The following is a 24,312-nucleotide window of genomic DNA, read 5'->3' as shown; positions in this document are numbered from 1 at the left end:
CAAGGGCATGGACCTTGGTTGCGGGCACATCCCCGGTGGGGGGCGTGCAGGAGGCAGCTGATCCATGTTTCTAACCCTCCCTCTCCCTTCCTCTCTGTAAAAAATCAATAAAATATATATGTTTTTTAAAATGTGTCACAAAATACCATCTGTAGGAATTTTTAAAAAAAGAATTCAGGATGTGAAAAGTAGTTACGGTAACTGCCTAGGGTTTGAGGCTACGCGGCCGTTCTAACGTTAACGAGGTTAGCAGAGCTGGAGAACGTTAACTAGAGCGGCAGCTCTTGCCTGAACGCGTCCTCCTCGGGGCTTTAATTTTACACAAAGTACCGTCGTCGGGGGATATGGAAAGTTTACACACATGTTCGATATTGAGTCCCGACACTCATGACACAGATGTTGGTTCCCTCCGGCAAAACCTCCTTTGTAAGAATTTTTTAAAAAAAAAATATTTAAAAAGAATAAATCTTTATTGATTTTAGAGGGAGAGGGAGAGAGAGATAGAAACATCAATGCGAGACAAATATCAGGGATCGGCCGGCTGCCTCCTGCACGCCCAACTACTTGGATGCCTCGTTTGTTTTTGTTTGTTTGTTTTACTAAAATCATTTTCGAGAGGATATTCCCCCCAAAAAAACATACCGTGAGAACGACCTTTAGAAATACCCTAAGTGAATGTATTCTCCAGGCTCCTCTCGCCGACACCTCTTGGCTGTCATTAACTTCAGGTGCATCCGCGTCTACAGAGCTGGCGGCTTCGCTGGCCTGTTCTCGCTCCCGGTTTGCCTCTCGGTGCAGCTGGCGGGAGACACTGCGGTCACCTGAGCTCCGGAGATTGGGCCTCAAACTGCGTTTCTTCCCTTTTTTAAAAATATATATATTTTTACTGATGTCAGAGAGGAAGGGAGAAGGAGAGAGAGGTAGAAACATCCATGATGAGAGAGAATCGTGGACCGGCTGCCTCCTGCACGCCCCCCACTGGGGATCGAGCCCACAACCCGGGCCTGTGCCCTGACCGGGACTCGAACCCTGACCTCCTGGTTCCTAGGTCGACGCTCAACCCCTGAGCCACGCCGGCCGGGCTGGGGGTACAATTTTTGTAAAGCTCTACGGTTGCTAAAGATTTCTTACAGGAATGGACGGTAAACGTTTCAGACTAGATGTGCATCCATGGCCGTGGGTCTGGAGTAACTTTAAGAGAAATAATGGGAAAACGTATACACGGCATTCTGAGAAATACAAAACAGATGTCTCCCAAAATGCAGGGTATTTATATACTTGTAAATAGTATATTTTTCCATAACGTGACATTTCTTATTTAGGACAGTGTGTGTGTGTGTGTGTGTGTGAGTGTGTGTGTGTGTCCGTGGGCGGGTGGAGCTGGCAGAGGGAGAACACATTTTATTCCATGTTCTACCCTTGAAACCCCATAAAACGAGTCTTTTTAAAATATATGTATTTGTATTGACTTCAGAGAGGAAGGGAGAGGGAGAGAGAGAGAGAAACATCCATGATGAGAGAGAATCACGGACCGGCCGCCTCCTGCACGCCCCGCACTGGGGATGGAGCCCTCAACCCGGGCCTGTGCCCTGACCGGGAATCGAACCCTGACCTCCTGGTTCATACGTTGATGCTCCACCACTGAGCCACGCCGGCCAGGCCCCTGTTCTAATTTTTTTAAATCTCTTTTTCTGTTTGTTTGTTTGTTTGTAAAATGCATTTAAGAACCGAGAACTCGGCAGTCCCCCCAGCTCAGCGTCACCACTGGTGCCATGTGGTCTCTCCAGCCAGACCTCTCCTCCCAGGTCCCCAAAGCCCCCCCCCCCCGCCCCCGCCCCGCAAATTCATTTGATCTCAATCTGTCACAACACATAACCCTCCATCCTGGTCCCTTTGAAGAGCCCGGAGGCTTAATGGCTTTTCCCTTTGTTCTTCTGCCCCAGACGAGTTGAATGCTTTTTATTTTGTAACAAATAAAACTTTTTATCTCGTTCTTAAACCTCTGGGTACATCCTCCTCCTCCTCCTCCTCCTCCTCCTCCTCCTCCTCCTCCTCCTCCTCCTCCATCCCCTCCACCTCCTCCATCCCCTCCTCATCCTCCCCCTCCTTTCTTTCCAAAAGCAGCTCAGTCACTTTCCAATATCTGCGATGAAGAAGAATAGATCAGAACCTGGAAACAGAAGGAAATATTCCCTGTGGAAACGTACGGCCGACCGAGAACTATATTTTCTCAGCAGATCCTTCCCTAGAGCAGTGGTTCTCAACCTTGGCTGCCCATGAGAATCCCCTGGGAATCTTTTTAAAATCCCGATTTCTGGGCCTCATCCTCCGGAAATTCTGTTTCTTTGTGATGGGGTGGGGCCGCAACATTAGTAACGAAGAGACAATTTCCGGAGGAGGAGGCCCAGAAATCAGGATTTTTAAAAAAGATTCCCAGGTGATTCTAATGTGCAGCCACGGTTGAGAGCCACGGTCCTAGTGCCGTGGTCGGCAAACTGCGGCTCGCGAGCCACAGGCGGCTCTTTGGCCCCTTGAGTGTGGCTCTTCCTAAGCCTTAGCAGGACCCTAATTAAGTGAATAACAATGTACCTACCGATATAGTTTAAGTTTAAAACATTTGGCTCTCAGAAGAAATTTCAGTCGCTGTCCTGTTGGTATTTGGCTCTGTTGACGAATGAGCGTGCCGACCACTGGCCTGGTGGGATTGCTAGCCTAACCGTGTACAAGAGCCCAAGGCTAGCAGGTCCACGGGAGACTTAACTGGCAACACGTGGGGAGCGGGACTTGCCAGCACCGATTGCTAATTCGGACAGGCAGGTCAGTTAACTATTCCACTCGTTTGCATTTAGCCCTTGATGGCTTCCCCTCTTGCCTTCTACCCAATCTGTAGACTCCAACACATCGAGACACGGATCCTTGAAATATAAATCTACTCTAAGTGTGTGGAACGCCTGACTGATTTAGGGAGACGCATTTTATAGGCCGGCCCGGACAGCGACGAACACCTCGGCACGAACGGTGCGTCTCTGAACGCAGCGTGAAAACCTTCGGGTCTTTGGGAAAAAAAGCGCCTTATACAGCCCAATGCAGTGGGGCCTTGACTTACGAGTGTCCCGACTAACGAGTTTTTCCGAGGTACGAGCCGTCTCTCGGCGATTTTTTTTGCTTTGAGTTGACAGAGTAATTTGAGTTAACGAGCTCCTTAACGAGCTCCCTCACGGAACAAGTTAAACTCTTAAGTGAAGGCCCCGCTGTATTCTTTATGGTCGCTTATTCGTGCCTCTAACTAACCTAACTGCCCTTACTCCATCCACAAACCTCAAGACTCAGACATTCCTATTCTTGCCCGGCCGGCGTGGCTCAGTGGTTGAGCGTCCACCTATGAACCAGGAGGTCAGGGTTCGATTCCCGGTCAGGGCACAGGCCCGGGTTGTGGGCTCGATCCCCAGTGGATGGCGTGCAGGAGGCAGCCGACCCATGATCCTCTCTCATCATGGATGTTCCTCTCTCTCCCTCTCCCTTGATTATCTATTTAATCAATAAAAATATATTAACAACAACAACAACACACAAGCAAACACGTGGAGGGGATCTGGCAGAAGAAAAGACTCAAATTCACAGCCTGGTTTAAATGATTCAGTGAATAGAAACCAGCGCGATCAGCTTACCCCGCAAACCAGGGTTAAAAGATCACCGGCTCCATTTTTCTAGCGACAGAGAGACGCAAGGGCCAGCAGGGTAGCAGGCGCTTTTAGCTGGGACGTCCTGACAGGTTACAACACGGGGCCCCATCAGGTGACACGTGTTCTGACGGGGCGGCCACGGAAGGCTGTAATTTACATGCCATCGAAGACACGTGAGCTCCGGCGTGGAGACAGGAACCCTGTGGAGATGTCTGGGTTGGCGGCCGCGGGCAGATGAAATGGCCCCTTTGATCCAGCCCGTGGGGGGGGGTGGGGAGGCTGCTGCCCCGAAGGGGAGTGGCTCTGCGCTCCCGTCTGAAGCTAGCAAGGCTCCGTTTCCCATCTGAGGGCGTGGTGACCGCCACATGAAGAGCAGGGAGTGTTCTATCAGCACCGCGGGCTCTCACCCCCGCCCCCCCAATTTTAGGCGGCTCTGTGCTGACGTCCTGCTCCAAGCCTGTGCCCGAGATACACACACACACACACACACACACATCTGGGTCTAAAGGGGTGAGACGTCAGCTTCCAACGCCCCCCTCTGGGCAGCTTCGTGGCATTTGTGGCTTCGACGGGAAGAACACGGTGGTTTTCTCTTGGATTCATTTTTCTTCTTGAAGAAGAGGGTCGTAGTTTGTGTATAAGACTCGGCAGGACACACACACACACACACACACACACACACACACACGTTTGACGTCTGGTAGGAAGGAACCTCTATGGCTAATCATCTGGAATATAACGCATGACACACAGCCCTGGCTGGTTTGGCTCAGTGGATAGAGCATCAGCCTGCGGACTGGGGGGGGGGGGGGGTCCTGGGTTCGATTCCAGGTCAGGGGCACCTGCCTGGGTTGCAGGCTCGATCCCCAGTGTGGGGTGTGCAGGAGGCAGTCGATCCATGATTCTCTCTCATCACTGATGTTTCTCTCTCCCTCCCTCCCTCTCTCTCCCCCTCTCCCTCTCTCTTCCTCTCTGAGATCAATAACAATATATTTAAAAAATATAAAGGACATCTGTCAGTGACAAAGGAAAGGAAGAGAGACAGGGGGGCAGGGGGAGGGGAACAGTGATCTGTGGTGGAGAGAACGAAGAATTTCCATGGAACCACGAGGAAGGACCTACCTGAGCCACATCCAGGTTTCAGACCCAATGGAGACCCTCCTCTCTGGGGTCAAAGCATCTCCCTTCAACGTCGGAGGGACGCCATCGAAGATGGAGATCCAAACGCCTCCGGGTTCCTGGGCGGATCTGCCGGTCATTTTGCCAAATCCCTGCCCGAAACGAAGGAGAGAGAAGACGTGAATCCCAGGCCGTGCTCGGCCAATGAGCTCAGACGGAGTTCTAGCCTCTAAGGCAGCGGTTCTCAACCTTCTGGCCCTTTCAATACAGTTCCTCATGCTGTGACCCAGCCATACAATTATTTTTGTTGCGACTTCATCACCGTCATGTTGCTACTGTGATGAGTCGTCATGTAAATATCTGATCTGCAGGATGGTCTTAGGCGACCCCTATGAAAGGGTCGTTCGACCGCCAAAGGGGTCGCGGCCCACAGGTTGAGAACCGCTGCTCTAATGGTAATGTTTTCCAACCGGACCATCCACAAGGGTCTGCTGGGACCCTACGGGTTCCCTTTTCCAGGGTTACCCACTGGGCCCCAGAAAACACGGTTCGGGGCCCACCCTCATCAGGACCCACGAAAGGATGACAGGCACAGGCTGGGTGGCTCCCACGATGCTAATTAATGATGAGAATTCGTTTCCACTCGGAGGCGTTTGCCTTGTGCAGAAGGTTTGAAATGACGAAAGCCTAGCGGTGCCTTGGTGAGAGTCATCTGGATTCTGTCCCCAAGCCTATGAAGTGCGTTTGCCTGGCTTCTTATCATTTAATTTCACTAAAGAGACTCACGAATCTCTCTGAATTAGACGCTGCTCTCCCCGTGTCATTCCTCGAGTCCAAGATAGCGGGCCTGTCTCCCTTTCGATGAGGCTCAGTGAGGGCAGGCCCACAGGCGCCTTTGCTGTTCCCGAATGAGTTCGAGAATCCTGGTGTTTTGTGAAAGCAATTCTGTAAGAGACACTGTTTAGATTTATGTCCGTTGACCCTCTCGGGTTCGATAGAAAGTCTTCCATCTTTGGGAATCCACTTCTATTCCTCTCTGAAAGTCGCCCTGGAACAGGCATGCCCGTCCCTAGCGGGGACCACTCTCTCTTTGTCTGCATCCCTGCCTTTGCACCCTCTCTGCGGGCCGGGCGTGGGGTGGTGGCCAAGCAGTCAGCCCTGGCTGTGAGCTCCCCAGCGCAGCCCACATGAGGCTGAGGTGCGGGGTGTGCATCCCCATAAACCACTCGCCGCTGCCCCGCCCGTGACGACGCCCTGGGCTGCTGTAGGGGAGTCTTTTTATAGGAAGCACACTCATTGGGGTTTCCCGCGGGATTCCTGCGGACGCCTTTGCTACAATAGGGTTGTGTGTTCTGTGTTTACCTCCCCCCTTTATTGGGGGGGCTGGGGGGACCCTGAGACGCGAGCAGAGGCAGCACTCGCTTCTCCCCTCAGCTCACATCCTCCCTGCGCCTTAGCCATGAGCTCAAAGAGAAAGACAGTCGCTGGCGCTGGGGGTCCTTTCGCAGCCCGGGAAAGGCTTTTAGTTGCAACGTCTACTGGGATTGGAGGCGCTGGGGTGCAGGCCCGCCTCTGTCCCCGGCCCCTGAGCTCCCCATTCTCCTCCTGGCCTTCTGTGCACGAAACCCATTTTTCATGAAAAAAAAAAAAACGGGGGGCCCTGGTGTCTTTGTCTCCCAGGCATGTGCTGGCAGGACCTGGGCTGTCAGGGCACCAGGGGGAGGGGGAGGGAGGGCCCTGGCAGCCGCCCCACAGCTTTGCGGTGCCCCTCGGCAGTATGGGGGGGCCCTAGAGAGGGGGCCTGGATGGGGGGGTTGTCACTGAGGAGTGCCACACTCTGAGGACTGGCCCTTGTTGGTGACCAGAGAGAGGGCAGCGTCCAGGCCCCATTGCTGCTCTCGAAGGACAAAGATTTCCTGGAAACGGCTCATTTGCACAAGGGCACGGGGTACTGCTTTTTTTTTTTTTTTTCAGATCTGGGGGGGCGGGCACCCCGCTCCGGATTAGGTTACGGTCCTGTCGCGCTCAGCCTGGCCGGGGCCCAGGCGACAATTTTAATTTTCCGCCCGTGGCTTCTGGTTCCTGGGGCCCGGCTGGCAGCAGCGTTCAACATCTGCATTTTTGAATCCGGACTCTCCCCCCGCCCCCCCCTTCCCCGCCCCAGCCCGCCCGCCCCCTCTCACTATTTCACTTTGCTTCTCAAACTTCCAGATGTGCTGGCTCCTTTGTGATTCGAACGCATTCGAGCCAGTGCCCTGGCTGCCGTTTCAAAGGCGGGGAGAGAGAGAGGTAGACGGCGGACCACATGTTTCTATGGGAAAGGCTTTCTATTAGAACTAGAGGCCTGATGCACAAAATCCATGCAAGGGGCTTGGCCCTCGCAGCCCCGGCTTTCGTCCGGAAGATCTTCCGGAGGGTCATCCAGACGGTCGTTCTGCTGTTTGGTCTAATTAGCATATTAGCTCTTTTTTATATAGATCTTAGTATCGTCTTTTTAAAATATATATATATATTGATTTCAGAGAGGGAGTGGGAGAATCATGGATCGGCTGACTCCTGCATTCCCCCCATTGGGGAGCGAGCCCCCAACCCGGGCCTGTGCCCCTGACCGGGAATCGAACCCTGACCTCCTGGTTCACAGGTCGAGGCTCAACCACTGAGCCCCGCCGGCCGGGCTCATTACTGTGTGTTATGTTAGCTACTGTTTGAGCGGCTTCTGGAAACATTCCTGGGGGGTCTTCCAGAGTCCAACCTTTATACGGGGATCTGTTCGTTCACTGTTGTGTCCGACGGACAAACATCTCCAGTTCTGTTCTGTCCGAGCCGAGGAATGCGAGCAGGACCTGCTGGATTTTTTTTATTTTTTGTTTCATTTCTGTCTTTTTTTCTTTTTCTTGTTCTGGGAGAGATCAGAAGCTGGCGGCGGGGTGAGGCAGCCACGCGTTTTCCCCGGCTGCCGCCACTGCGCCCAGGAAGGACGCGAGGGTCCGCACGAGAGAGTGGAAAAAGTCTCCGATTTATTTCAAGAAAAACCTGTTTCCCATCATTCACGACAGGAAGCGGGGCCAACAGACGGCCGCTGACAAATGAAAGTGAAAGGGTCACATCCCCTCGGCGGCGAGCAGGGAACAAAGGCGCCTTGTGTGGGGGTCCCAGGCCCGGCGCCGGCCCAGGCCTCCTTGCAAGGTCCCCACAAACCTCGGGGAACCTTGGGAAACCTCGGGGAACGGGAGCCTCCAGGCCCCGGGTCTGGGCGGCTTCTGACCAGCGGAGCCTCCACAGGCCTGCGGGATGGGACCCCCACCCCCCCATGAATGTGACCTGGGGCTGTGCATTGGCAGACAGTCCTTACCTCCTGGAATATCAATTTCCCCGACGATCCAGGAAACACGGAAAAAAGGACAATCTTTTCTTTATTAAAAAATGAGGGTGAGATCTTTGTCGAAGGCCACCCTTGCTGCACACACACTTCCGGAAGTGAGAATAGCAGAGGGTGACGTGTGCGTGCATGTGTGTGTGTGTGTGTGTGTGTGTGTGTGTGTGTGTGTGTGTGTGTTTTGCTGTTTTTGGGGGGTGGGGGGTGGGGGGAGTATATTCATGAGATCATAGGCACATGGTGCAAGTCCTTCATGAGACGGATGCAGAGGGCCCCTGGGCCCCTGGGCCCACTTGTGCACAACGCCCCAGACGGAGCGGAAAGGAACGCGTCTGGAGCCTCCCGTTGCATCACGGACAGGGGACCGTCCGACCTTGGGTCTGACCTTGAGAGCAACCAGCTGATGGGATCCGGGGTCCCTCTCCTTCGAGCTCCGTCGAGCTCCGTCTGGATCGGGAGCCCTCTGCGTGCGTTTCTCTTTTCACAGAGCGAGCTGCTTAACTGGCAGTTCCTTTTTAGGGATGAATGGCTTGAGCCTCAGAGCGAAAAAAAGTTCTTTATGTCTATTTTAAAGGTGACTTGCCAGGAACTGGGAAACGTAAAACGAAGAGGTGTCGAGCGTTTATTTCTGGGTTTTGTAGGATGAATGGGCGCGTAAGGAAGGAGGGCAGAAGTAAGGAGATGTTGGTTTTATGATGCACTAAATTAAGGGATGAGATCGGAGGAGTTGGGTGCGATAAAAAGACACCTGCGTGGCCTCCCACGGCGCCACGCAGTCACACCTAAATGCTGAACCAAGGAGAAGGGCAGTGTACACGTCCACATCGCTGACCCACTTAATGAAAGCCAAGTCTCTCTCTCTCTCTCCCCCCCCCCCCCCCCCCATCTCTCTTTAGCTAAATCTGCAGGAGACACACGTGGAAGGCAGAGGAGTCATATATACTCAGAGCTGATTAGGTTCCATCACAAACGCTACGTTGCTTCCTATGGGATACACGCATACACAGATGAGGGCACGCACACAGGAAGCGCCCCAGCTCCGGGATCCGGTATTTGTTGGGGACGTCGGAACCCACCAAGTGAATTTACGAAAACCGTTCCAGGGGAACAGTGGCCCAAGCGAGGCTTGTCCATTACAGGTGCAGGTAAGACGTCATCTGAGGTGTAGAATTTTAGTGAGTCCACCGAGGAGTCAGGAAGGTCTGCCAAGGCCTCACGGGATGAGATTTCACGCGTCCCGATGCGGATTGCTGCTGACTAGAGAGGATGGACGACAGATGTTGATGACTGGGATTATAGCGATCATTCAGAGTCGTGTTTTTGTTTTTTTTTTGTGAAAAAGAAAGACATGGTGATGAATCCTAAATTACAAAAAAATAAATAAAAATGTCGCAACCGCTCTCTTTGGTTAGATCCTTACGGATAGAAAAATCAATCCCAGCAGATTGAGTCCTATAATTATACCGTTTACAAAGTAATGCTGTGGGAAACGTAAAGCCTTTTTCTAAAAATATTAGGCAGGGATTCTTGGAAGACGGGCAAGTACCAACGACCCCTTTTTAAGTATTAAACCTCAGTTCTTGTGGAAACCATGAAGATCGACACATTTAAAAATAATCATTTCCACAGGCAGGTTTGCCGTGATGTTTGAAGTTGGTCTCTAGACGGTTTGCCATCAAGATTGTGCAGATTCTATGAGTGACGTTGTCCAGAGAAATGACCCCAGGGACACCCAGATCTGGCTGGGTTTATTGCTCAGCTAAGTTACGCTGAGTGGAAAAGTACTAAGTAAAATTCATGTCTTAAAAACGAGATCTGGCAGCAAAAACATATACAGGTGAATCTCAGTATAATTATGGGGCTTGGAACTATATATATATATATATATATATATATATATATATATATATATATATATATATATATATTAGAGGCCCAGTGCACAAAATTCGTGCGCTCAGTGGGGGGTCCCTCAGCCCGGCCTGCACCCTCTCGCAGTCGGGGAGCCCTCGGGGGATGTCCGACTGCCAGCTTAGGCCCGCAGTGAGCCCGGCTTCTGGCTGAGTGGCCCTCCCCCTGTGGGAGCGCACTGACCACCAGGGAGCAGCTCCTGCATTGAGCGTCTGCCCCCCGGTGGTCAGTGTGCGTCATAGCGACCAGTCGTTCTGCCGTTGGGCCGATTTGCATATTAGCCTTTTATGATATAGGATATTTTAATATATTTTTACTGATTTCGGAGGGGAAGGGAGAAGGAGAGAGAGAAACATCCATGATGAGAGAGAATCCTTGTCGGGCTGCCTCCTGCACGCCCCCTACTGGGCAGGTGCCCTGACTGGGCATCCAACTATGACCTCCTGGCTCATAGGTCGACGACGCCCAACCGCTGTGCCACACCGGCCAGGCTTGGAGCGATATTTTGATCAAAGAGTTAAAACTTACAAAGCGAAGTTGCAAGTCAGGCCTGCGTAAACGTTGCGACCGTCACGTGTGTTGGCTCTAGCGGCATCTGTGCGAGGTGTGATTTCAGCCGCCGCATGAATGGAGGCTGGATGGCTTTCCTGTCCTACTCTTTTCCGGTTCCTGTTTGCTTTTCAGGAACCTGCAATGCTAATATTTATAGACGCCCAAGATAGAAAAATCATCCTTTTAGCCCTAGCTGGCTTGGCTCGGTGGATAGAGCGTCGGCCTGTGGACTGAAGGGTCCCGGGTTCGATTCCGGTCAAGGGCACATGCCCGGGTTGCGGGCTCGATCCCCAGGGTGAAGCGTGCAGGAGGCAGCCGATCCATGATTCTCTCTCATCATGGATGTTTCTCTCTCTCTCTGCCTCTCCCTTCCTCTCTGAAATCAATTTTTTTAAAAAAAATAACGTATATTTTTTAAAATCATCCTTAAAAAAAATTTTTTTTGCCTTCAGTAAGAGCAAAATAGTGAACTATTACTGCCACCCAATTCATATTCTTCCTCCTTTCTTACCCAGGACATGGGTCCCTCCTTCCAAAGATATCGAATTGGCTTTGCTAGGAGGGGATGTTAGGGTTACGCATTTTAATGTTAGAAAGTAAAACACGAAGTTTGCTTTTGTGGGTGGCCTAACAGGCCCCTTTCATCCAGGATACATTCAGAAACGGGTCCAGCGCTGCTTTAGAAAGCCTGTCCATAGCGAAGAATAAAGTCGCTTTTTAGCACAGGGTGCATTTTCCATTTAAAGGAGACATTTCAGTGATGCTGCTCGAGAGAGGCCCCAACCGGCCGAGGCCCTCCCCGGGTGGACGGACAGGCGGCGTGGAGAAGCTAAGAACGCATCACGGATTTTGTCGGATGTTACTCGCTTCCAGATAAAACATAAGGTCTATTGGGACTTTAAAACCACGGGGCGTGCATTCTCCACGAGAGAAAAGCAGAACAAGGTGCGGGCAACTCTTGGGAGCCGCTGCCGGCCAATCCCGCGTTTTTATTCTGCACGCGATGCCCATCCCGGGAGTGTTCCGCGCCTTCTACCGAAGCACAAGTCAGCCCGCCTCTTTCCATTGTGTCTTCGGCTCCAAAATGAGTAGCTTTTGCTCATGCAAATAGGGTGTGAGCCTTTTAATTTAATTTACTTTTGTGAGCCCTCTTTATATGAACACACCCTTTTAACAAGATTTTAAATTTTTTTCTTTTTTCTTTTTTTTTTAGTGATTTCAGAGAGGAAGGGAGAGGGAGAGAGAGAGAGAAACATCAGTGATGAGAGAGAATCATGGATCGGCTGCCTCCTGCACACCCGACACTGGGGATCGAGCCTGCAACCCGGGCATGCGCCCTGACCAGGAATCGAACCGTGACCTCCTGGTTCATAGGTCGATGCTCAACCACGGAGCAACACTGGCCGGGCTACGATTTTTATTTATAGGATCCCGTGTCTTCATTGGCTCCCACATTTCATCGTTACCTGCCATTAATATATCTGGGGGAGAAGATTCCTCGAATAGCAACACCACAGCTTTCCTCCCCGTGTGGGTATGTGTTGCAGTTTTTCTTGTAAATTCTATGGCAATAAACAGTGATCGAGCCAACTCGCCCCAGGAGTTGACATTATAATTTCAGACAAGAATAAAGTCCTCCTTTGACAACGGTTAGTCAGCAAAACCAGGCACCGTTTCCCTTCCCCGCCCCGTGACGCACGATTTTAATTACACGCAGTGCAGCAAAACTCTGCTTCCAATAATTACCTCTTCCTCAGCAGATTCTAAAGTTCATTGTCAAAACACGATACAGAGAGAAGCCGTGTATCTTGGGCTGTCGTGTCACTCCATTTTCATGTGTAATTTCAAGCGGAATTATTTGATTGTCGTCTATGAGAAAACATTTCTACGACCCATGATGAGTTTCAGACACTTAAACGTGGGAGATATTCGTGGTCTTTGGGGGCAATGTGTTTCCTTTTCGGTGAGGGGATCAGGACACTTCGGACCCCAGAACCTGGCTGAACTACCAAATAGCCATTTCCTCGAACTCCGTCACTGAACTTCAGCGATTCTTTGGGAGTCGGGTCTGGAGGAAGCAGGCGCCCTGGCCAGTTCTCTGGGACCCTCCCTACGTCTTGTCTTGGCCAGAATGTCGAGTGTCGCAGGGACCAGCCATCGATGTGCGTTAAATTCTGGTTCCGTTTCCAGAAGGAGAGGGTGGAGAAGAGAAAGAAATGGACACGAGAGTCAAGAGGCTGAGCCTTCCTGTGGGTCTAAGAGAAAGAGGCCGAGAAGATTCTTGGGGAGAAAACATGGACGTCGACGATTGAACTATGGACACTGGCCTCAGGCTCTGGCATTCGAAGTACCAGGTGGACCGGTTACTAACGCGGATTTTTTTTCAATAGACGGAGTCGCACAGATGTTGATATAGATGCGATTTGATGTGTGTGCTATTGTGTTGTATGGACAGCAAGCTTCAAAGCTTCCTATGTCACATTTGCTGAAGGTGTTAACATCATAGATACTTTTATGCTTAAAAGAATGTCGAATTCCGTGCCAAAAAAAAGAGCAATCGCGGGAAGTTATAATTCATTATTGTATTTTGAAGAAAAGTGCTGCTGACAGTGATCGCATCCTTCGGGAAGCTTATGGTGAACCTGCTCCATCTCAAGACACTTGTGGGCGCTGGTTGAAACGCTTTAAAAGTGAGGATTTCGATGTGAAAGACAAAGAACGTCCAGGTCAAGTGAAAACGTTTGAAGACCAACGATGACAAGCATTATTGGGTGAAGATGCGTGTCAAACTCAAAAACAACTTGCAGAAAGATGAAACGTTGCTCAGCAAACAGTTTCCGGTCGTTTACAAGCAATGGGAAGGATTTTAAAGGAAGGAAAGTGGGTGCCCCATCAACTGAACGAAAGACAAATGGAAAAACCGAAAAGTCATCAGTAAAATGTGGCTTCAACGGCACGAAAGAAAGCCTTTTTTTGCATCGAATTGTGACTGGCGATGAGAAGTGGATTTATTCTGAGAATCCCAAAAGCACATAACCATGGATTGATCCAGGTCAACCATCGACATCGACTGCAAGGCCAAATCGCTTCGGAAGGAAGACACTGCTCTGCATTTGGTGGGATCAGGAAGGTGTGGTGTATTATGAGCTTCTCAAACCAGGTGAAACCGTTAATCCTGATCGCTACCGACAGCTAATAATCAATTTGAACCACGCTTTAATCATAAATCCACCAGAATGGGCCAGAGGACACGGCAACGTAATGTTGCTTCATGATGACGCACCATCACACACTTCAAAGCCAGCTAAAGACACGTGGAAAGATCTTGCCTGGGAAGCATGAACCCACCCGCCGTGTTCACCAGCCCTCGCTCCCTCAGATGACCACTCGTTCTGATCGACGGCACCCGCACTTTCTGAGCGGCACTTCAACACGGACGAAGAAGTGGACAATTGGGTCTCTGAATGGTCTGCCTCAAAACAAGAAAAGTTCTATTGGGACGGTCTCCACAAATGACCTGAAAGATGGGGGAAATGTGTAGCTAGCGACGGACGTTACTTTGAATAAAGTGCTTTTGATGTTTCTCTTGAAATTATCATGTTTTCTCTGATGACAAAATCCGCATATTAACCGGTAAATCAGTGGTTCTCAACCTTGGCTGCACGTTAGAATCCCCTGGGAATCTCTTTAAAATTCTGATTTCTGGGCCTCATCCTCCGGAAACTCTGTCTCTTTGTGATGGGGTGGGGCCGCAACATGAGTAACAGAGAAACAGAATTCCCGGAGGATGAGGCCCAGAAATCAGGATTTTAAAGAGATTCCCAGGGGATTCTAACGTGCAGCCAAGGTTGAGAACCACCGGGTTAAACACACATATTTGCACAGGAGGCCACGCGGACCACCGCACGAACCCTGCGTGAGCCTCCCCCCCCCCCCCCCGCCCCCGAGTGCGCCTCGTAAAACTGCTCAGCTGTGAATTCTTGCGTTATTGTTCCGGGCTCAAAAAAAAATCCAAAGAATTACTAACTACCACCGCTCTCGTCTCCTGCACGGACAACGCGAGTGACTTTGCTATGAAGCTGACCGACCGTCCAGTCCCCGCCCGGAATTCTCCCCGATGCTCAAAAAGATGTTGCCTCTCTGATCAAAACGCCCCCTGGGTTTGCAGAAGGAAAATGCAGACCAAGGACATGACGGGTGGACCTCTGGGGCCCGGGGTCTGGGACCTGTCCCCCAGATGAGCCCCCCTGCCCAAGAGCGAGCGTGAGGGTATTTGCCACAATAAATGGAGGCCACGGAGGCCCCTCAGACAGGGGACTTGTCTTTCATCTACATCTGGTAGAATCCTGGGGGTGGTTGTTTTTTATTGATTTTTTATTGATTTTTTTACAGAGGAAGGGAGAGGGATAGAGAGTTAGAAACATCGACGAGAGAGAAACAGCCATCAGCTGCCTCCTGCACACCCGCCACTGGGGATGTGCCAGCAACCAAGGTACGTGCCCTTGACCGGAATTGAACCCGGGACCCTTCAGTCCGCAGGCCGACACTCTATCCACTGAGCCACACCGGTCAGGGCAAGGGTGGTTGTTTTGATGTTGTTGTTGTTGTTGTTTAATATATTTTTATTGATTTCAGAGAGGAAGGGAGAGAGAGAGAAACATCAATGAGGAGAGAGACTCATTGGCCGGCTGCCTCCTGCAGGCCTCAGAACTATGTGTAGAGTAGGGCCCATTAGGACACATTCTAATTTTTTTCTCTCTCTCTCTTTCCAACACCTGAATCAATGTCTCCGTTCGGTGGTGCCGACACTTCATTTTCTCGGAGGGGAAATGATCATCTCTCCCTAAATTAGGGTAATGAATCCAATGAATGCAGATGAGGCCCTCTGACGGGAGACACCTGTGAGGACACCTTCCCGGGCTCCGCTGGGAGAGGAATCCGACCACGGACACCGCAAACGGCTTCACAAGCTCCCTTTTCCCTTTTCCCGCAGGTCGTGCCGCGTTGCAGACCCGACGGGCGCGGTCATTACGAGCCTCTGACTCCTCGTGGACGCACGAGGGGCGGCGGGCAAGGCTGGTGACGGCCCGGCCCTGCGTGACGATGTCTTCCCTTCTCCCCCAGCGCTCCCCGGAACTCGGGGCTGGTCTTTCTTCCTGGGATAAAACCCATGAAAGTCAAGAGCCCAATACAGCGCTCCCCTCCCATTAACTTTCCGGCCACGGAAACCTGTGGGCCGCTCTAGAATTGTAACACGGTTGTTGTTTTTCAATGTTTCTATTCATTTCAGAGAGAGAGGAAGGGAGAGGGAGAGAGAAACATCCATGAGGAGAGAGACTCATGGATCGGCTGCCTCCTGCACGCCCCACACTGGGGATCGAACCCACAACCCGGGCATGTGCCCGGACGGGGAATGGAACCCTGACCTCCTGGTTCCTAGGTCGACGCTCAATCCCTGAGCCACGCCGGCCGGGCTCACTTCTTAGATTTTATTTTTATTTTTTTTAAAATATATTTTATTGATTTTTTTTTTTTTTTACAGTGAGGAAGGGAGAGGGATAGAGAGTTAGAAACATCGATGAGAGAGAAACATCGATCAGCTGCCTCCTGCACGTCCCCTACTGGGGATGTGCCCGCAACCAAGGTACATGCCCTTGACCGGAATCGAACCCGGGACCCTTCAGTCTGCAGGCCGACGCTCTACCCACTGAGCCACAGGGGCCGGGCTCATTTCTTAGGTTTTAGAGCAATTCTGCAGGCAGGAAACTGCCACGCCGGCTTCGCTCACTTGCTATGATGTCACCCTCGACCTTCCAGGAAAATCTGACACCACGGTAGACTGAGAAGGTATCTAGACACACTAGACACATGTCTTCAGTGGATACCTCCAAAGATATTTTTAAGTGCATGGAACATACGTACGGGAGGCGTGCGTTCAGGTGTAGCACATTCATGTTACAAGAAGTCACTCCACTGCTGTTTGTGGAATAAGGGGTTTCACTCCCTGACATAAAATAAAGAACAATTTTTATTTTTTATTTTTTTAGCCAACTGAAAGCCAACATGAACATTTTTGGGGCAGCGATTACATTTCTCCTGAGAGAGAGAGAGCGAGAGAGAGCAGTCGAGTTGAGTCAAGACTTTCCCATCTAGAAATCGCCAGTTGGCTCAGGTCTGAAGAATCGCGAGAACGTCTTAGGAGCACAGCCCAGTCCCCAGCTCCAGCAAAGTCCGGCGCTGGACAGAAATTTCCCATAAAGAAGCAAAATAAAGGGCTTTCCCACGGTGCTTATTCATGTGGGCTGCACCTCGATCTTCATCATAACGGAACTCACGCCCCGGGCCGGTGTAGCTCAGTGGATAGAGCGTCGGCCTGCGGACGGAAGGGTCCTGGGTTCGATTCCCGGTCAAGGGCACGTGCCCGGGTTGCGGGCTCGGTCCCCAGTAGGGGGCGTGCGGGAGGCGGACGATCCGTGATTCTCTCTCATCATGGGTGTTTCTATCTCTCTCTCCTTCTCCCTTCCTCTCTGACATCAATAAAAATACATTAAAAAAAAAAAATAATGGAACTCATTAGCGAGAGTTGAGCTGCACCTTTGGGAACTCATCACCCGTGATAATGCGCGATACGGCGGCCTGCTTTCTAAGATCAATACCCTCTTACACTCATCAAACGCTTCATTACATTGATGCCTCCCCCCACCCACTCGACTCCATAGCTCAGCGCGATGCGGGCGGAAAAGCCATGTGATGCACCGGAGAAGGCCCTGGGTTCGAATGCTGGCCCCGCCCATCGGCAATGTGGCTTCTGGAATTTATTCCTTAGCCCCCTCTTCCTAGGTCTCCTCATTCCCAAAAACCAGGGATCATAAGTAGCTCAGTGGTTGAGCGTCGACCTAGGAACCAGGAGGTCAGGGTTCGATTCCCTGTCAGGGCACAGGCCCGGGTTGCAGGCTCCACCCCCAATGAGGGGCGTGCAGGAGGCAGCTGATCCATGATTCTCTCTCCTCATGGATGTTTCTATCTCTCTCCCTCTTCCTTCCTTTCTAAAATCAACAAAAATATATTTTTTTAAAAAAAATGGGACTGAGGTCACAGGAATGTTACTAATATCTGCAGATTAGCTGCAACGCGGGCACCCAGGGCTGGGATGGGCCGGGGGTGAGCGCGTCCTACACCTCCCCCCGTTCCGCGATGTCCCGGCCACATGGGGAGGGTGTGCCCACCAGGACGCCGAGCACAGAGGGCTGAGTGCGTCCAGGCCGGTTTGACGTCTCTTGTTGAGACAAGTGGGTTCTGTTCCGTCTCGGCAGGACTTTTATCGGAGGGGATGTGGTTAAGGGAGGCGCCATGACGCTTTCATCTCCGGGTGTCTGTCTGTGCCCGGCTGTCTCTAAAGAGCAGCCGAACGAGGCCTGGGGTGTCATTCTAGATCACTGGCCCTGTGACCGGCACACTGCTGGCCTCCCTGCTCCGGCCTCGGCGTCTCTGCCTCCGGGTATAACCCGGGAGGCCGCTTCCTGGTTGAAAATGATGTGATTTCATGCCCTACATCCCCGAACGCCGCCGCTCTGAGGTTTGACTCTCATCGGGAAATACCTCCAAGGAAACGGGCAGGGGTTTGCATTCTGATTGTCCGTGCTGTGCCTAGCATGGAGGCCCTGCTGCTTCCTCCCTCTTCCTTCGTGTATCACCCCATTTCCAAAAAGAAAATGCAGATGCAGGGACTCCACGGAACACGACCCAGGGACTCCAAGGCCAAGTGTACCTGACCGACGTCCCGTGCGCCTGTGGGATAACGCGTCCCGGATTCACGGGGGGACAGACCGCGCCCAGGTCGGATCTCAGGGAGTCTTTCTGAACGCCCCCATGATTTGCATTAGGTCCCTTCCCGCCTCCCAGTTAAGAAGCTGCTTCCTGGGTTTTATAGGAGCTGCTGCTCCGCCTCCGATTTCCTCCTGATGCACGGGCTTATGGGACCGTTGGAGAAAAATGGCAGCTTTTTCTAAGAAGGGCCAGGGAGGCCGAGGGCATTTCTTCAATGTCACGTGCCGGGCATTTTGAGGACACTGGGTTTTTGTGTGCTGCGGACATCGACACAAGCAGTTTAATGTGGACCTACTCTGTGTTTATACGATACCGGAGGCCCGGTGCACGAGTTCGTACACGGGTGGGGTCCCTGGGGCTGGCCGGGGATCGGGGCTGATGGGGGTTGGCTGGCCGGGGGTGGGGGAGGGATCGCAGGAGGTTGGCGGGCCGTGGAACGTTGGCTATGGGAGCGCACTGACCACCAGGGGCAGCTGCAACGTTGAGTGTCTGCCCTCTGGTGGTCAGTGCGTGTCATAGCGACCAGCCGGTTGGCCGGTCGTAACGTTCGCGTAGGCCAGTGATGGCGAACCCTTTGAGCTCGGCCTGTCAGCATTTTGAAAAGCCCTAACTTCACTCTGGTGCCGTGTCACCTATAGAAATTTTTTGATCTCTGCAACCATAGTCAAACAAAGACTTATATTTTTGATATTTATTTTATATATTTAAATGCCATTTAACAAAGAAAAATCAACCAAAAAAATGAGTTCGCGTGTCATAGGTTCGCCATCACTGGCTTAGGATTTTCTATCTATAGATTCTAGAGGCAGAGATAATACGGGTGGACAAAAAGGTTTAAGAAATTAGTTTCCAGCCCAGCTGGTGTGGCTCAGTGGTTGAGCATCAACCTATGAACCAGGAGGTCACAGTTTGATTCCTGGTCAGTGTGGGGCGTGCAGGGGGCAGCCGATCCATGATTCTCTCTCCTCATTGATGTTTCTCCCTCTCTCCCTCTCCCTTCCTCTCTGAAATCAATAAAAATATATTTTTAAAAGAAATTAGTTCCTAATTGTCTTCTCTACCGCATGATCTGAATAGCGGTTGATTACAGTCTCTCCAGAGAACACGTCCAATCGTCTGTGCAGACTTTTGTAGGAAAAAGAGAAATCTTCAGAGGTCACCCAAATGTTTGTAATCCGCTTTACATTTGTTCTTTAACTCACTCGCCGCGACATCTTCCTCCTCCCCGGACTCCCGTTCCTCGCGATCCCGGGATTTTTTTTTAAAACATCACCCCTGCTCCTGACATTTGGAAAAACTGTACGTGGCATTCCTACCGTCACCCCCTGCGGCTGCTCAGCACACAGACACGGCCGTCATAAGCCAGCCCCAACCCACAGCCCCGCCTGGGTGAGCCAGAGAACCTGCGACTTCTCTGGGTGGTTCGCAAGCAAGACGTCTGCGTGGGTTTGCGTCGCTCCGATCCCGGGTGAAAAAAATATTCCTAAGGGTCCCCCACAGCCTCCCAGCGATCAACTTCCCGGCAACAGAAAGAGAGGCCGGGCCAACTCGAGACACGGCGACGCCGCTCTGGGCTGCAGGCCGCCTGTTCCGTAAAACTCTTCGCCTTAACGTCTAAGTCGGCGTCGGGGAAACCCCCACCGCCGCGTCACATGACGGCAGAAGTGGCGGTTCAGGGCCGTCCCACACCCCGTCTCTCCCCTGCAGGTGGCGACCGGGTTGGCACAGAACCCCCAGGTCTCAGAGGCTCTTGACAGAGGGGCGGCCGTGTTTCCCGACCTCGCTGGCTCATCCGGAAAAACCAGTCACAATGAGCTCAGCGCCCCTTTTTCTTTCTTTCTTTATTTATTTTTTAAATATATTTTTATTGATCTCAGAGAGGAAGGGAGAGGGAGGGAGAGAGAGAAACATCCATGATGAGAGAGAATCATGGACCGGCTGCCTTCTGCACGCCCCACACTGGGGATGGAGTCTGCAACCCGGGGGCCTGTGCCCCGACCGGGAATCGAACCCTGACGTGCTGGTTCCTAGGTCGAGGCTCAACCCCTGAGCCCCGCCGGCCGGGCAGTGGACTTGGTCTTACACGGCCTGTCCGCATCGCTTTGGCTGCTGCCGCCCAGGTCATGAGCGCGGGACGGACAGGGAAAGGCACCGTCAGTGGCACCTTTCTGTGGCTCTGCAGCTTGCTCCCCGAGGAGTGGGTCTGAGAGGACACTGACCGTCACCGTGACCGCGAGGTGCCCGGGCCGATTCCCTAGAGGTGCCCCTGGGACCACGAGGGCTCTGTGGCCGCCCGCGACCGCGGGGTTGATGCCAACGGGCAGGGACCCGGTTCCCGTAAGGATCTCGGTCTCAATCCAGGCCTGGATTTGCTCCTTTTTTTAAAAAGAAATCTGACTCCAGCCCTGGCCGGTGTGGCTCAGTGGACAGAGCGTCGGCCTGAGGACCGCAGGGTCCCGGGTCCGATTCCGGTCAAGGGCACGGACCACGGTGGCAGGCTCCTCCCCAGCCCGGGCCCTGGTTGGGGCGCAGGCAGGAGGCAACCCATCCATGTGTCTCTCTCACCTCGATGTTCCTCTCCGTCTCTCCCTCTCTCTTCTGCTCTCTCTAAAAATCCATGGGAACATATCCTCGGGGGGGTCTGACACGGCTCACACTCTTATTACTATGGACACGATCTCTCTCTCTCTTCCCCCCTTTTTCTTTGTTAATCCTCATCCGAGGATATTTCTGATTTTTTTAGAGAGAGGGGAGGGGAGGGAGGGAGACGGGGAGTGAGAGAAACATCGACGTGCGGGAGACACATCAAAGGGTTGCCTCCTGCACGCACCCCAACCAAGGTACCTGCCGTTGAGGGGGAATCGAACCCGGGACCCTTCAGTCCGAGGGCCGATGCTCTACCCACTGAGCCACACCAGCCAGGGCTGGACAGGGTCTCTTTTGATCTGGAAGCTTTGTTTCTTCCTCCAGTCCAGCCGCAGCCGAGGCGGGAAGGCGAGGCCCTTCACGTTAAAACAGCAACTTCCCTGCAGGAAATGGGAGGCGTGACTGCGAGAGGGCCCCACCCCAGGCGGCTCCGTCCGTCCGGTCAAGTTCAGTGCGAGCTAGAGACGCGTCATCCCCTGGGCCACATGGCAGAGTTCGGGGCGCCATCTGCCCCTGCACTCATGCCGCTGCTGTGACGTCTGCCCCGTTAGCACCACTTCCTTCGCCGTTTAAAAATACACAATTACACACACACACGCACACACACACACACACACAGTCGTGACTGCGAACCATCGCTGCATAATTAAGGGGGAGGCCAAGTCTTACCTAAGCAGAAACGGGGTGGCCATGAGCAGATGTGAGCAGACGTGTGCTGTCGGGGGAAGGAGGGGGGCAGGGGGGGCTGCAGAAGGAGCAGAGAACAGACAGGTTGAGCCGGGAGAGCTGAAGGGGGCCTGGTGTCTCCGGGGACAGGAAAGGGGGCCCCTGAGGACAGACACTGCCCACAGCTGCACCCCCACCCCCACCCCCACCCCCACCCCCACGCATGCCGGTCACACCAGGAATCAGGATACACAGGAAGGCGTGGCCAACCTCCAGCGGGTTGGACCCACGTGGAGAGAAATATCCAGACTCGTGGAGGACGTGTGATGATCCCTGGTCCCGCTGGATCGAGACCCCACGCAGGAGAGGAGGGTGGGAGGGGCTCCGCGCTCTCTCCCCGGTCGGTCGGTACCCGTGTGCTTGGAACCCCGTAGCTGCCACCCTCTGAAAGGGAAACGCCGAGACCATTTTTACCGTTTTCCCAAGATCCGTCGCCGCCTCCTACCTTCAGAGCGAGACTCAGGGCTCATTAGCATCTCTCGTGACCAAAGCAAGCCTCAGCCAAAAGCGTGTGTCGTAAAATACCTTAGACTCGGTGCCAGGCTGAGGTTTTTCTGTTTATACTTTGATTTCTTTGGTTTCTCGATCGGATTTATTCATTCGGGGGCAGCAGAACAAGAACGGACTGAATTAGTGGCCCCCGTCTGTCTTCCCGGTGGATTGTTATCACTCACAAACCGGTGGGGAAAATCATCAGAAACGAGATGTGCACATCAACGCGCCTAACATAATGGCAGGACGAGAGCGCTCACATTTTTTGGTAACACAAATGGACTCACAGATAGAGGGGGCGTCTCCCCCCCCCCCCAAGAATGTATACACACACTTCGAATAATGATAAAGGCAGTGTTTATGAAAATACATTTCATTTTCAAAATGGAGCGATCCGCTGCTAAAGTGTGTATACATGTTGGGGGACGCCCTGTCTATCAGACAAGCTCAGAAATTTAAATTTTGAGGTTTAAATGTGAGATTTAAACTTTGAGATTTCAACGTCTATGAAGAACTGACTTCACATGGTGGTGACGTAAGAACAGTTAGGAATGCCATGAGCAATCACATTTTACTTTTTGTGTAGTGTTTTTAAAAACAAACTATGGGGGGGAAGATCCATCAGTTTCTTAAAATATATATTTATTGATTTCAGAGCAGAAAGGAGAGGGAGAGAGAGAGGGAGAGAAACATCAATGGCGAGAGAGAATCATGGATCGGCTGCCTCCTGCACGCCCGCTACTGGGGAACCCGGGCAAGTGCCCTGATGGGTAACCGTGACCTCCTGGTTCATGGGTTGCGACACTCAACCACTGAGCCATACCAGCCGGGCAATTTTTGCATAGTTTTGATGCAAAGCAATTCTACTTGATCTCAGTCATAAGCTGCATTTTTTTCAAACATCTGCCCTAGGGGGGCTCCTGATGGGAGACCCTATTTTTGAAGGAGGAGCAAAGGATGGCCAATCAGAGGCCAATGGTTTTTCGATGACACCCATACGCTATCTGCAGTTTTTTCTTGCCTCCGCTCTGTAATTTTTAAAATAGGCAGCTTTGGTGCGCGTTCCTATCTCTATGCATCAAAATGGCGTCGTGTCAGAAGGCTCACCTGTTTGCCTCTCACACTCTTACTGCCCTAAAATTAAATGTGTAAAAAGAGAACGACTCTGACTCTTTGCAGCGACACGCTATGGAGGAAGTTATCTGAATCCAGAATTTGTCGGAAAGAGACAGAGAACAAAACCCCCCGTGCCCACTGTTCGTGCAGACACAACCTGCTCAGCTGCACTGTGTCGATCGCCTGAAACTCTTGATTTTATTTTACGAATCTAAGCCCAAAGAAAGTACCCAAGGAAAACATTTCTGTTTGTATTATGACTACACAAATGGCGCACCGAGAATTTTAGGTAGTGGTGTGTTGGGTTTTTTTTATTTTCACGGTGTATCTAAAACTACATGCAGCCCTAGCTGGTTTGGCTCAGTGGATAGAGCGTCGGCCTGTGGACTGAAGGGTCCCAGGTTCGATTCCCGGTCAAGGGCACAGGCCCAGGTTGCAGGCTCGATCCCCAGGGTGAAGCATGCAGGAGGCAGCCGATCCATGATTCTCTCTCATCGTGGATGTTTCTGTCTCTCTCTCCCTATTCCTTCCTCTCTGAAATCAATTAAAATATATATTGTTGAAAATAAAACTACATGCATCTTCCAATCATGACGACTTATCGGGTCAAGCGACAAGGAAAACAAATTTAGGCTCATCCTGCTCTCGTCTTCATTCAAGCACGAGGCCGACAGGTTCACGGATTTTTTTAACCGAGGCACAGCTTCCTACCTGGGTGAGAGGCTGTGGGAGGGCGTAACTTTTTATGACGATGATTCCTTGAGACTAGAGACGGGAGAACAGCCAACTCGCACCATCTGCGTGGAGGCTCACTCCGGCCGCCCCACGCATATGAATCTACACTGAGCGTTTTCCACGCCTTGA

At 52.0% G+C, this 24,312-nt stretch overlaps 1 protein-coding gene across 1 annotated transcript in view; it reads right to left on the bottom strand.

Annotated features, from left to right (window-relative positions):
* Window positions 1-558: 558 nt before the first annotated feature.
* LOC118678950 overlaps window positions 559-24,312 on the bottom strand; it is a 152,005-nt gene continuing 128,251 nt past the window's right edge. Inside the window, exons 4-5 of the mRNA XM_036355192.1 lie at window positions 4,806-4,954; window positions 559-860 (exon numbers count right to left, since the gene is read on the bottom strand). Coding sequence (XP_036211085.1) covers window positions 818-860; window positions 4,806-4,954 — 192 coding nt within the window. The 3' untranslated portion in view covers window positions 559-817. The remainder of the gene's footprint in view (window positions 861-4,805; window positions 4,955-24,312) is intronic.

Source organism: Myotis myotis, unplaced genomic scaffold (genome assembly GCF_014108235.1).
Source record: "Myotis myotis isolate mMyoMyo1 unplaced genomic scaffold, mMyoMyo1.p scaffold_m19_p_21, whole genome shotgun sequence".
Taxonomy (NCBI): Eukaryota; Metazoa; Chordata; class Mammalia; order Chiroptera; family Vespertilionidae; genus Myotis; species Myotis myotis.
Note: the sequence above shows the minus strand (reverse complement) of the source record. Positions and strands in the feature narration are given on the sequence as shown.